At 40.8% G+C, this 14,587-nt stretch overlaps 1 protein-coding gene across 3 annotated transcripts in view; it reads right to left on the bottom strand.

Moving 5' to 3' along the window:
- The window catches only part of caln1 (calneuron 1), a 55,076-nt gene extending 44,700 nt beyond the window's left edge, over window positions 1-10,376 (bottom strand). Inside the window, exon 1 of one of the 3 annotated variants that reach the window (XM_018665594.2) lies at window positions 10,110-10,376. In XM_018665594.2, coding sequence (XP_018521110.1) covers window positions 10,110-10,132 — 23 coding nt within the window. In that variant the 5' untranslated portion in view covers window positions 10,133-10,376. Of the gene's footprint in view, window positions 1-5,398; window positions 5,834-7,112; window positions 7,630-10,109 lie in introns of those variants that run through there. The other 2 variants (XM_018665595.2, XM_018665593.2) reach the window with 2 other exon arrangements.
- Window positions 10,377-14,587: the final 4,211 nt, after the last annotated feature.

Below are 14,587 nucleotides of genomic sequence, written 5' to 3'. Positions count from 1 at the left end.
TTGATCACCATACTGAGATGAGTCTGAGATGTACTGGAGGAAACAAAATCCAGAGATTGGTACTTCTTATTTTTCAGTGAGAAATGTTCAGTTTCTACTGAACTACATTTATCAGATGGCTGTAGTTACTAGCTCCTTTACAATTAGTGGGGCTTTACAAGCAAAATGGGCTTTATAGAATGTGACGGCTTATTGGAGTTCAAACACCTATGTAGTTGAGAAGACAATCTCGCCACAAGGTCCATTTACGAGCTGTTCTGTTCTAAATGGACCATGTGATAGCACTGTTTTCTCAACTGTTGTTTTTACTGCTTTTATCTGTTTAAGATCATGGTAATTTAAATATCTATGGGTTTTTGACCATTTGTTGGAGAAAAGGCAAGCAATTTCAATATGTAATTGACATGTTAAAGCATAGAATTAGTTCAGACAGAGCACTGAAGTCACATTTGTATTTATATTGTACAAGTTCATATAAGCTTCACAATCACTGATTCATTCACAGCTGTGTGGCAAGTAAATCCAGCCATATTCATGCAGGTGTACAGGGTGGACATAACCTGATACTTATCATTATCACTTCAACATCATTTTCTACCACAGCTCCTCCCTGTGTACTATCTTTGGTAGTGTTTGATGAAACTAACTTTTAATGTTCAGCACAATCTTCATTGCTGGTCAGACTGTTTGAGAATGCCCTCGAAGAGCACAGATTTTTTCCAACAAATACTGTATATCTGTAGAACCATTTGCTTTGCTTTGAAGCTTTAATAGCCATGCTTTGCTATGATGACCTGACTTCTTAGAGTGCATTAAAAACACACTCAGCATCACTGAACTGCACCAATTAAATGTATTGACATATTTCTTCTTTTCAAATAACTTAAAAAGAGTGAGTGCACCAAGGAGCACGAAATCTGACATCACTGGCAAACAAACAAAGATTTAGACAAGTCTAACCGTATGTCGAGAGCATGGCTCATTAACAGGAGATAAGATTTTTACTGCAATATTTTACTATAATGTCTCACAAGGACATAGTGTTTATTAATGCAGAAGATGGAGTGTGAGATTATGTGGTGAAACAGTAAAACACCTGATCTTCAACCCCTTAGGTAGACAGTGTAAAACAGAGCTGTTCACAGCCATCACCATCATTACATTTGATTAAACTGATCAAGGTCTAAGCTGAACAAGCTAATTTGCCCTTCAGCAGCAGAGCAACATACAGTAATCACTTAAATCAGGAAGTGATCACCACAGCCTCAACCAAGAACACATCTATTTTTTTCTCTCTTTTTTCCCCCTCATCAAATAGCCATTTCCTGCATAGTGTGATATATCAGTTCAATAGAAAAAGAGGCGAGGATTCTCAGATTTAATACTCAGATTGAGTGGCTGATAAAAGTGAGCCATAGAAATGACTTAGAGATAAAATCACTGGATGGTACCTCAGTATTTTACTGAGCAGGCTGCTTTGACAAATTCTCAATCTCCAACTCTTTGAGGATACACACAGATGCTTTTTTCCCCCTTACACTTAGGGCTGCAGAGCACTGGAGCTGCTGGAATACTGCTGCCTCCATCCGCTAGTTTGTTTGTATTATTGCATGACATTGGGTGTTGGAAAAATGATTCAGATCCTTAACAAAAAAGTAAACGTACCATAGGAACAAAATACAAACACAAACAAACTTACTGACTGAGGCAGCGGTATTCCAGCAGCTCCTGTGTTCTGCTCTGTAAAATTTGCCATCAAATGAGTCTGGTAGTGATATAAAACTATGTTTCTGGTTAAATGAAAAGGACCTTTAATAAATTATCTGTCTCTGTAGAAATCCTATCCATAATGTCCAAATGTCTGATACTTACAATAACAATCAAGCAAATCCATGTCAACAACAAGTACATTAATGGAAAATTGCCCATTAGATTACACTGCAGCAGCTGTTAAGCAGTTCGGATACACTGCTCCTGCTCATTACTGCACTGATTTCAAATCATTCACACCTGAAAACATGTATAAAAAAATAAGGCCCAGGTTCAAAAACACAGCAGTTATCCTTTAAGAATGTTTAAAATCACACATGAACGTGGCAGTAAAAGGAGATGAAACCTGCCCTCGTTTTATGGGATAGTAACTCAAATTTTACATCACGATGAGGCCATTAGCTGATGCTGTTACCCAAAGTGACTTTCAGTGTGTGAGTGAGTCCAAAGTCTGTGTCTGGCTCAAGGACATGTTGAGCAGACAAGACACATGGCCGCTGATGGCTCCGCTAGCTGTGATTGGACCTGTGGCATTTAATCACAGGGACAACCTGTCACTCTGCTGTTTCTCGAGCTCCAAATTTAAGCCTAAATATGTTTCCACACTTTGATCGACCCATCACCAGGCAATTCACTTCTTAGAGCTGAGGTATTAGAGGTGACAGTTAAGTTTGGCGGCTGAGAATAACTTGGCGGCAGATAAAGGTCAGAGCGCCGTAATTTAATTTCAGCAAAAACTACAGTGCACCTGACGTACAGAAAATAAGAAGACTTTGATTACAGAATTTGAAAATCTCACGATATTCCTGCATTTGCCCGCCAAATTCTACATAATCTGATCCACCTGAGTGAGAAGGTAGAAACGGTTTCACACACTATCAACCAAGCTTTGCAGCTACAGCATCTTTAACCTGAGCAGTACTTTTATAAAGAGATGATCTATGCACTTTAAAAGCTCCTGAAAAAAGTCTCTGAGTTGAGTGCAGAAGCTCATTTTTCTTTTTTATTTGATGGATCGCAGTGATTAAAGTCCCAAAAATGATGCATACATTGTTGGATTTAATGATTATGAATAAACTCTAATGATGATGTACAATCACTCAGAACTTGAGGGGAAAAAGGCATTTAGAGTGTACATATTCTTGATTTTTGAAGTGTATTTCCAGTCACTCACAATACAACTATTCCAAGTCGGTCTGACAGTAGACAAACTATTACTGCATTACTACTATTAGTCCTTTTAAGTATTTCCACTGTTGTTAAGACCGGGTCAAAGTAGAACTGAACCCAATTACAGCGGAGACATAAATAAAACCACCTCCACTAAACTTGTGTGCATGCCTTGCAGGGGAAAGCACTACTTGTACTGACACTTCAAGGATAAGACAAAGATGACATGACTAATCAAAACACTTTGACCCTGAAGGAGGGAGCAGTAAGCCGCAATTACGCTGTTACCATTAAAATGCTGCATGTCCTCAAAGAACTGGCGGGAAGGGAAGATGAACTCATTCCTCTCTGCAAACTTGTGTCCAGCAACTGGACATCAAGGATCAGTGTGACACATTAACATATAATATGGAGGTGTGGTTAGGAGGTCAGGATCAGGATAAAAATCAATTCTAAATTAATCCATGATATTTTTTTTTCTTACATCTTTTCATAAAAATGTCAAAGCTTAAGAAATACAGAAAAATGCACATCAATCATCAATGGCTTTGACAATCCAAAATAACATCTTCAAATTGCTTGTTTATCCAAAGGCAAAATAGCATCAGAAAAAAGGCAGTTAATTATTGTTTGTGTTTGAAACCCTGAGAACAGCAAATGATTGTTGTTTTGACTTGATTAAAGACTTAAACAATTAATTTATATCAAAATTGTTGTTTGTAAAATTCTCTATCAATGAAATGACTGATAAATTGTCTTCAAACATACTGCACTTCTCTATAAGGAGGTATTCATGTCATGAGCATCTGTAAATTGTCCAGAAAAATCTATATTTCTCTAATAATTCAAATGATTCTTCAGAGGATTGAACCTTGTCCTTTTAAAATACTGAACAATGATCAGTAGATGATTTTTGTCCTCAGTGAACACTGAGCAACCTGACAACAAGAGAATATTTCAACACACTGATCTTCTCATCTGTCCTGAAGCTTTGTAATACATGTCAGTCAACCCTTCGAGTACCAGACCTCTCTCTCTCTCTCTCTCTCTCTCTCTACAAGAAATGACTACTCAATCCACGACACACACCTAAATACCAAGTCCTCAGTTCTGAGTCTCAACTCTTTCAAGAGACAGCAACCTGATGAAAAGAGAGCAGCTTTATTCAAAGCTTTCTGCATGACAAGGAGGCCAGATGGCAATTTCTCACATCAGACCCAGTGGCACAACAGCCAATAGCAATGGGCCGATACTGAGGGGGACACCAGAAGAACATTATGTACCAGCAGCAGACCCTCCGGCCACAAAATCAACTTTGTAAAGAGTACTGTGGCACAGTGACATGTTATCATTATGTCTAAAAATCTATATACACCTCCTAGTTCAAATACATCAAGTCATCAGCAGGATGTAATTCTCCTTTCAAGATGATGCTATTTCCATAACACTGATGAGCTGGCATTCCTTCCCATCACACAGGGGCAGTTAACACCCCCCTGCACCACTCCAGTTCGGTTAAAATGTCTTTGTAGCTCACACCCTTATCAGAGATAAACAAAAGATAAGCATATAACATCTGTTGTGACATCACAGATTGAGGCGTGGTCGCAGAGTATGAAGCAGCGTAGAATCAGAATACTTTCAAAGTTTCCACACCAAGTGGCAGATGCAGCAGCAAGTTTTCAGTCTAGTGTTACCAGTTTTATCATTTCCCATCATTGCCAGAGAACATACACACAACCAGTTGGTGATGAAAACACTCACTTGAGGAAATTGACAGCACAGCCAAGTAGATGATTTTTGAAGTCATAAACTTTAGATCAAGTCAAAAGTGAGGTGTTCAGGTCACACATCAATTTTATTGACAATCTCCCATTCTGTCTCCATGCAGTGTGGCAGCTTGGTGTCAACTGATGACTCAATCCACTCATATGAATTTGTGTAAACACAATGAACCTTTGATGATACTGCACACTGCTGCAGCAAAACACACAAAGATGATGCTAAAAACAGAGCACTTCATCTCTCAAGACATTATCAGGATGCATTCATTACCAACTGCTTTTAATCACCCAGCTGAATCAATTTCTAAGGTGTGTGAAATGACACCAAAACAAATATGTGTGTCAGAATCTGTCCTTGTAATGCAAATAATGAGGTGAAAAAGATTAGTATGGATCAATGAGACATGCCTGAACCTTCTCTAAGAGTAATTAATGGTTAAATGACTTTCCAGTGCAACAGAGGCACAGTCTTTATCGCACATTTGAAAACGCAGTCAACTGGTTGCAAAAGCAATTCATCGAACAATCACCGCAGACCAGGAGTCAAACGTTCTCCAAACTAGGAGAAGAAACGGGAGCGTCCCATAGAAGAACTACCTCTCTGGACACATTACCAGCTGCTTCCTGCAGCAACAGACACTCTTTCTCTCTGTCTCTCCCATGCTGATTCTTACCCATACTGGTGGCTGTGATTGTACTCAGCAGGATACTGCAGCACAACAGGCTCCCTCACAGGACTCTCCATCACGTCCACCGTCCCGTCCCTCAGGTATGGGGTCCCCGGCAAGTCTCCGTTTACCTCCGAGTGCCTCCCTGGCGGTGGCAGCGGTGGCATGCCAGAGGGCTCCGCCGTCTGAGGATCGGGCTCTGTGACCTCCTCCTCCATCAGACTCTTAGATGCAGCGGTGCCTCCAGCAGCAGCAGCGGCAGACTGCCTGTCCACAAACCACTGAGCCTGGCTGCCTCCACAGTTTGGGCTTGTCCCAGAGCAGCAGCATCGGTTCCCAGAAACCCCTTGTTTAATATTTGAGCAGTGAGAGCAGCAGGTACGACAGCTCCTCTCACGCTCCACTCCTTGGCTCCTCACTCACTCCCTCCCTCCCTCCCTCCCTCTCTCTGACTCCCTCTCTCCCCCTTTGCTCCCCCTCTCTCTCGCTCTCTTTCTCACTCACTCTCCAGTGCAAACATTCCTCCACATGGGGAGACAGAGTGGAGGGCTCATTAGTGAGTCCCAATGACAGACTCAGCCCTGCCTGCCTGCCTGCAGCTGTGCTCACAAAACACACAGGGAGAGGCTGGAGAGAGGGAGAGGCAAAAAGAAAGAGAGAGAGGCAGAGACTCCGAGTCAGAGCAGAGCCAGGGTGTAGACAGACAAAAAAGGGATGACAGCCCAACAGAGGCTGACAAAGAAGAACACAGGGACAAAGCAGGAAGCCAGACTGACAGATAAGGTGAAAGAACAAGAGGGACTGTTTGTGAGTGTGTGTGCAAGAACACACTCACACTTACACAGCCTTTTGTACCCCAGTGGATTATGCTTACAGTGCGCTCTGCAGGTCAGCACTGGGATGGTCTAAAGGCATACAGATCCGGGAAAGCGCGCGCGCCTGTACATAACAGTGAGCGCCACCGTGTGGACCAAGAGCGCGCGCGCGCTTGGACGCTGCGCAACGTCAGGATGGTGATGGTGGGTGGGTGGCTGGCCGGCATCCCGGCGGGGGGTCCACACAGCGAGAGCTCTGCTGAACCCGTCACAGCTCCAGTACATCACATCAAGCCCTGACACGCACGCGCGCGCACACTTCCTGCGGGCTGCTTGTCATCGGTATGAGAGAAACCACATTCATGCAACAGCTACCATCATCACTGACAGGCGGTGATGCCCGTATTCTAATTAACAGGCGATCTGCTCAGTTCTTATGTTGTCTTGTGACTGAGTGATGAATACCAGCTTATTTGACTGTTTGATGTTTGATGCTGAAAACGCGATTTATCAAAAGGTCAACAGTCAATAATCAATTTTTAAACTTTACGGATTAGAGGATGTTCCCACTGCTGTCTTTGGCGAATCTCATCACACAAAAAGGAAAAGTTAAATATTCATTGGACTTATTTTCAAGCCCAACACATTTCTCCACAGCATCCACCATCTACCGAGACACAGACAATAATGCAAACTGCAGCGGATATAAACACAGACTCATATGAGTGGACATCCGCAGGGTCCTGAACGATCCAAACAACAGGTGTGGGCCTGCGGGCAGCACTTGTGTGATTTAATGCGAACAGAAGGAGGAAAAAAAGAAACACCAATAAGCTGCAATAATAAGCTCCAACCTCTTCATTTCCCACTGACGGTAATTGATTGCCCAGTTTCCCCAACTTTACCTTTGAGGGTGTGCTGAGTGTGTAAAGGTGATCAGTCAAATCCGTTAATCGATGCCCGCAGTAGGATCCAGTTTAGGGACTTGAGGTGGACTCCTCAATCAGCCTCGTTGATCGATCCGGGTTGCCTGCTGTTTTATTAGTGAATTATTCCTTTATTTTGGGGATGCAGTGCAGCTGTTTCTTCCCATTGTAAAAAAAAAAAAAAAAGATGAGAGGTCACACTGGTTGGTTGGTTGGTTGGTTGGTTATTTTTTTCCCCTCTATGAAGTCCAGCAGCGGCAGCAGCGCACCGCGCGTCTAAAACCGAGTTGCACTTTTTCGCCAAACTCTCATCAATTTTTTAGTTTCTCCTCTCGTTCCGCGTCGTATCCGGTTATGTTCACGGACGGGGAGAGAACATTTCACTGCACGGGTCCTTTGGCTCAAAGTAAAAAAAATAAATAAATCCGTGGACTGAAGATCCGCGCGCACAGGTGCCGAGCGTCGGTAAGATTGATGAGGAGCCCGGTGGCCAAAAGAGACGCTCCAACCCAAATCAATACGCAATCGAGTAGGAGAACGGCGATTGGCTGCTCTTACACTTGTTTGCCTTCGTAGATTTATTGTGTCAGTTTCAACCGGGCAAAGTATACCTGCATCGGTCAGGAATATTTAACCGGGTAAATCTGTTTTATGACAGTCATTACGCTTCTTCGTCAACGCTGAATTTAAAAGAAGAACCTGTGTCAAGCGAGCGAAAATACCTTTGTGCTCTGCGGTAATAACTTTCAAAATAATGCCTGAAGTGGCGACCACAAAAGCACAACATTTTATTATTGTTTTAACAATTACGGGTTCTCTTTATAGTTAGTCTAAAAAGCCATTCTTAAACGTTTTTCTCTAGTTTATCTGCTGTTCATTCTCAGACAGCTTGGTTTTAGGATTTTATTTCCAAAGTTGAATCTTTCAGTTTCCGGTGCTCTAGTCATATCTGCCTGGCTTGACGAAAATATCAAGTACTTTTTTGCAATGGGGCCACTTGATATTTAATGTTTTTGAATTGCAATAACTTGTTTTCTGATGTAAATCATAGTGAAAACTTGAAATGAATGTTGGTCAGTGTCAGATTGGTTTAAATCTAGTACTGTCAAAACCATGTGGATGTAAGTTGTGGGGGACACAAAGAAAACAGATCTGCATAGAGTAACTTAACTGTAGTTCTTCCTCATAGGGAAAATAAAGCCTTAATGTTTCCCTGATTTTAAGGTGAACATTATTTCAGCTGGACACTGTCTTATTCCCATGACCCATGTCCCAGATCAGACTACTGAGCACTGACTGCCAGAAACAAGACCGATGGTTTGGACCAGCCACCAACCCTATGATGAATCAGAAAGGTTTGTTCTGACTGTCTACAGGCAAGTGATTCTCTTAGGGACTAAAGGGACTGTCTTGATGATTTATATTTCAAACAGAGCAGAACTGAGACACGGCGCCTGTTCCCGCATGATGAAAAGTTGTTCTGGTACATTTTAGTGAAGAATACATATTTTTATAGTTGAGAAAATGATAACTGCTTTGTCTTCGTGGAATAGTGAATAAAACCTGCAATCTATTTTATAGGTAGCAGCGTCCCCAGTCTTTGTTGTGACTGAGTAGTAAGAATTCAGTTTGTATTTTGGAGGTGAAAATACATCTAAATGTCTGGACTGGAGAACCTTGGTTGAAAAGTGACAGATTTTTACACATAATCATTGTCTTGACAGAATTTCAGTGACTGTATTCCAATCTGTAGCATAGGCCAGCTTCACTGAAATACAGTCAGTGAAATACTGTTTAAACAATGGTTATATGCAAAAATTATACTGTTTTAACTAGTTTTCACTTACACATTTGACCTGCAAATCAACTCTCACTGAGTATTTGGGCCAGCTCTGACACATACAAAGGCATGAATGCAATCACAGGTGTAGCCAAAGATGAACAGTGTTAAATGTAAGGAAAGAACAATCACTGGGAGAGATATGCGGGCTAAATGCCTGTTAGAAGTCAGCAGTTGATTTCTCCTGAAGGCTACAAGGTTGATGGCAGAGCACTTTCTGCACACCCACTCTCTTTCTTTATTCCTATTCCTGTCAGTTTAATCGAAATGAATGCCTATGTCTAACAGGGTATTGTAAGTTTAACAGAGGTGATCCAGATTCAGGGTAATGTGCCCACTAAGAATGCCAGAGGACAAAAAAGACCCTGCCAAAATGTCGCCCACATTTTTACTGTCATGGTTACAACAATTATTTTTCACATTTTAAGGCATTTAGAGGGTTCTCAACCAGCGTGACTTAGTGTGAGTCAGTGGGTAGGAGTCAGACGTCTCAGGCGTGGATAAATACGTGGTTGTGACCTTTTGGTTATTGTATAGTGTCAGACTTGCTGGACATACTGAATGTCCAATAAATACCTTTGATCACTGAGACGACACATAGTTCACTCCATTGTAAAACAGTGGCTCACAGGTGTCAAAGACAAAGTAAAACAACTCCAGTACAACAGACTGTACTGCACAATCAGACCCCTTCACTTTGGTCGCATTTTTTGTTGCAGCTTTACACTTAAATTTCTTTTTTCCTCACATCAATGTGGCATTTTGTTTTTACTTTTTAAGAAATTTAAATTCTGTTTTCACTTTGTCATTTTGTGGGTATTAACTGAAGATTGATAAGGGAAAAAAGAATTTGAATTATTTTAGCACGAGGCTGCAACATAACAAAATGGAAAACAGAGTGAAGGAGTCTCAATGCACTGTTGTTTATTATTATTTAGTATGTAAAAACAAAACAACAACAACAGACAACAAATACACAATAAAATAGGAATTAATTAAACGTATTTACATAGTTTTTTGTTGTTGTTTGTTTGGTTGGTTGGTTGGTTGTTTGGTTGTTGTTTTCTAGGGGGTAAATCACCGAAATATAGATTCGGCAAAAACAAACACAGAAGAGCATTATAAATACAACTCACCATGACGCAGCAGCAGGAAGCATCGGCTCTTCACAAACATTTAAAGGCTTTTTAGCCTTAGCCAGAGCAACGAAGTACAGCGTTCTCAGTGCAGCTACACATGTGGTGGCCTTCGAGACTCGCTTCTGTCCTTCCTGTTCATGTTTTTGTCCTGAGAGAATTTGGGTTCAGGCTTGTCTTTTAATGCAAGGTGCTTTGACGAAGCAGTTTTGAAGGTTCCTCATTTGATAGCCTGTTGCTGCAAAGAAACTATCCACAGATATTTGTTTTTTCATTTATTTTCTTCTTCTTCTTTTTTGTTGTTTATTGGCGGTTGGCAAACAACGAATTGGTGCATTACCGCCACCAACTGGTATCAGTCATTTTAGCTAGTTAGCTAGCTATTTTAATTTGTCGGTCATCACAGCCATGACAGACAGGTGTGTGTCAAGTGGTATCAGGAGGCACAGACGGATGTGATGGGTAGAGAGTCCGGTAATTTTTCAAAATAAAACACCCAGCATGCTCCAATAGTCCATCAGATGAAATAATATAAATTATTTATTCTTTCTGTACCAAATGATCCATGGCCCAGTACAGGCCCGCGGCCCGGTGGTTGGGGACTGCTGCTGTGAAAGAATCATCTGCAACATTTTGCCTTACCATCTGTATACCAGTTATATTTTTACAGTGTACTGAGCATTATAATAAGAGCTTACAATAGGGAAAAAAATACTCACCTGATTGTAGGTTCCAATCACCCAGGCCTATTATTTACATGCAAACTGATTTGGTCATGTGACCCTTTTGCTATTAGGAGTACATGCATATTCTTGGTAAGAGCAACCTGTAACTTTGAAGTCCTATTCCTGTTCAACAAATCAGTTTGCAGTCAGCATGCCAAACCAACATTAGAAAGAGCTACTGTTTAGATTTGTGGTTGTGTGGTAAACAAACAGTATTTCAGTCATTTATAGGAACCTACAGAACAGGAGTTATTTGATGATATCTGGACACAACACTCTATCTGTTCATGAGCTTTAAGGACAGTTTTGCATCAGAGTATAATTAAAATTTACATAACCATAGTTAGTTAAGGAGAAAGTACTGCAGAGAAACCCCGCAAGAAGTAAACAAGTGAACTTGGTAAATAATTACTTGAAGAGAACTTTGAAATAAATTGCAGTCTTAGCAGTTTTGTCAGTTTTAGGTTTATTATGTGCCTCATGTAGGGAACAGTGAGCTATTCTGATCTCTTCCTTTTACACAGAGTTCTGCACATATACAGTACACACCATGTAACACATATCCAATCTGTGCTCAGTTCCTAGACCAGTTCAGCCTCAGAATGCTCATCACCATGAGGTGCATGTACGTGCATGTGCTAGTGTGACTGCGTGTGTGAGTGTCTCTGTATATGTGAGTGTGTGTGTATGCGTATGTGTGTTCTTGATGGAATGAGTCACAGTGTCTCTGTTCCTGCTGTGGCTTCATCTAACTTTTTCAAAGGGAAATCTAATGAGTCAATAAGTCTGTTCTAGATTTGCTGCAATGAAATTAAAGTCCTCACTGATACCGCCTAACAGCTGCTGAGGACCACAGAGCTGCTGGCTGCTGAATATCTTTGTGGGGGACAAAGAGAGGGAGCTTCTTTTTTTAAAACTGAGCCAACAACACTGTGATGTGTACTCACACACTGAACATTAAATCTTTATTGTCAAAGTTGTGGCCTTAGATGCCACATAAAGCAGAAATTTACTCTGAAACAAAATGAAGCCTTAAAATGAAATAAAAAAAAAAAACAAGTATCTGTTGACATGTTTTTAAAAATCCTCTCTGATTGTGTATTTATCCTCAGTTGGCAGGGTTTACAGCAGTGGTATGATAAAAATGCAGAAATAAATGAGAGAAAATCAAAGTAACACAACATTTGTAGGGGTTCAATCAATCAATTTCGGGTTTTTAAAACACTGGTAATGGTTATAAGAAAAAAAAAAAAACATTTTCCCATGTGCTGTTCAAAAGGCAGGGAACACCCAGGACACATCACCGGTCACACATCACACACTGCTCAAAATACATTCACACTTATGAGCAGTTCAATGTGTTCAGTGTCAGTTTCCTCCCACAGTGAATGAATTTAGACCTCTTAGCTGTGAGGAGACTATATAGATAAATATATAAGTAAATATAAGCCAATTACAAAAGCACCTGTTTTTACAGACATTTAGGAAGTGAATTGTTTTCTGCAAGAGGACCTTCATTTTCAAGTCAGTCGAGAAAAACCCCTAAACCACATTTTCTAAAGCAAACATTACAGTGTTACGTAACTTGTACATTACATTTAGGGACTCTGTCTTTGTTTGATCTATGAAGGCTTGCAGGAATATTCTGTTGCATCTCTTGTTGAGATAATGTCAAATCTGCATTTGCATTCTCTAAAAAACAATTTTAGCAAGTGTACTTCCAGAAGACTTATCATCACTAGTTTGACTGAAGTACCCCTGGTGTAATCAGCATGAACTTTAAGCATTTCTGTACTGTGCATAATGTTTTAATTATAGTGACATCATTGTATATGGAGACAACAGACTAAAACAAAATCACAGTGAAGCATGGGGAGAACAGTGCTGCCACTACTATGCTGGACTGAGTAAACATCCATCCATTATCTATACTGCTGATCCTTAAGGGTCGCGATGAGGGCTAGAGCCTATCCCAGTCAAGATTGGGCGAGAGGCGGGGTACACCCTGGAGATATCGCCAGTCTATCACAGGGCTGACATATATAGACAAATAACCATTCACACAGAGAGTCATCAATCAACCTGTGTGTCTTTGGGTGGTGGGAGGAAGCCTGAGTACACAGAGAGAGCCCACGCAGGCACAGGGAGAACACACAAACTCCCAGGCGAACCGGGGCTTGAACCCAGAGCCTTCATGCTGTGAGCTAGCCACTGCACCACCGTGCCGCCCTTACACTATGAAATCCAGTATTTAAAACAAAATGGAATATGGAAGTAAGCTGTCATAAACAACATCTTCTATACTTCATTGATTGATGATGAGATTCAGATGATTGTTTTTTTTATTTTTTATTTTTATTACAGATTATGGAAACACAGTCCTCACACATTGCCTTCTAGCTACAAAACACCATGCCCTCTCTGTCAAAGTAAATCTAGAGGCCAGTGGATGAGATGGATCAGTCCGACTGCTCCTGCTGGCTCAGTAGCTAACGGCAATGACATAAAAAAGAATATTCTTCTTAACTTTGGTCCAAAAACTGCAGTTTTTCTCATGCAGTCTTGTGTTATTCTCTTTTCTCCTGTCATTTATCCGCAGAGAAAGACCAAAAATAGGTCCAGAAATGCAAAGGGACTGAAAGTCTTTTTCAGGTATGTCTTCTTTTATTATGACAAAATTCTTTTTATAATCTCCCAAAAATGAAGAGCAGTAGGACAAACCCTGGGGCTCAGCTGTGCAGACAGAGAGGCACAAGCATGTTCTGACCAAAATGACACAGATATGGTAAAATGACAAAAGACTCCTGGTTGGGAGCATTTAAAGCATTGTAGTGGCAGAAACATACACCTATAGGGTGTATGTTATTATATATATGTACGTATATGTTATTATATTATTGGTAATTGCCTTTTCCCCATTTTTTCTTCCCTTTTTCACTTACAGGCACAATTTATTCACCCAGTTAAGACTTAACTGACTGAGGAATCAATTGATTAATGACTTAATTAATTAACTTAAGTTTAGTAGAAAAACACTGGATGCATTGTGCATTTTTACAAAACAAAAACATCCCATTGCTTCAGTTTTGACAAAGCCCCAGAGGTCTCTCACTAAGCAGTCAAAAATACACAAACAGCTGGAATAAATATGTTGCTTACTCTTGCAATCAATTCAGTCATTTCTCACAAGGGCTGTGTATTTTATTCTGTACGGTGACCTTCATCCTATGTTGAATTGCAGTACCTACAGAAGTGGCATTTCTCTGGATTGACTGCAGCCTTTCAACCTGTTACAAAAGCTCAGAATAAGTTTGGCAGAAAATGTCAGTGACTTCATCTGTATGCTACAGCAATCATGATAAGAGCTGAAATATTTCAGAGGCTACTGGGATTGTATCGTAGATAGCGTTGCCTAGAGGAGCCTTTACTACGCTATCATCTCCTTTACTTTCATCACACCTAGTGAACTGCGCTCATAGTCACACAGTCCTCCTGCTCCTATATTTGGTCCATCATGTTTCAGCCAAGCTTGCTCTTCACAATCGTAGCACATACAGTACGCACAGTTTCTCCAGACAGTGACCAAATGCAAGGCATCTGTGCTCTGTGACTGGTCATGTGTTTAACACTGTGCCCATGTGCATAGACAAAAGCTGCAGTGTTAGAGACACAGACTCCACACACACACTCACACATAAAAGCTCCCATGATCACTCTGGCATTAGTGGAATTACTCAAGCTGTCCATTATTAT

The sequence above is a fragment of the Lates calcarifer genome, linkage group LG21 (assembly GCF_001640805.2).
Source record: "Lates calcarifer isolate ASB-BC8 linkage group LG21, TLL_Latcal_v3, whole genome shotgun sequence".
Lineage (NCBI taxonomy): Eukaryota > Metazoa > Chordata > Actinopteri > Centropomidae > Lates > Lates calcarifer.
This window is presented reverse-complemented; position numbering and strand designations above follow the sequence as displayed.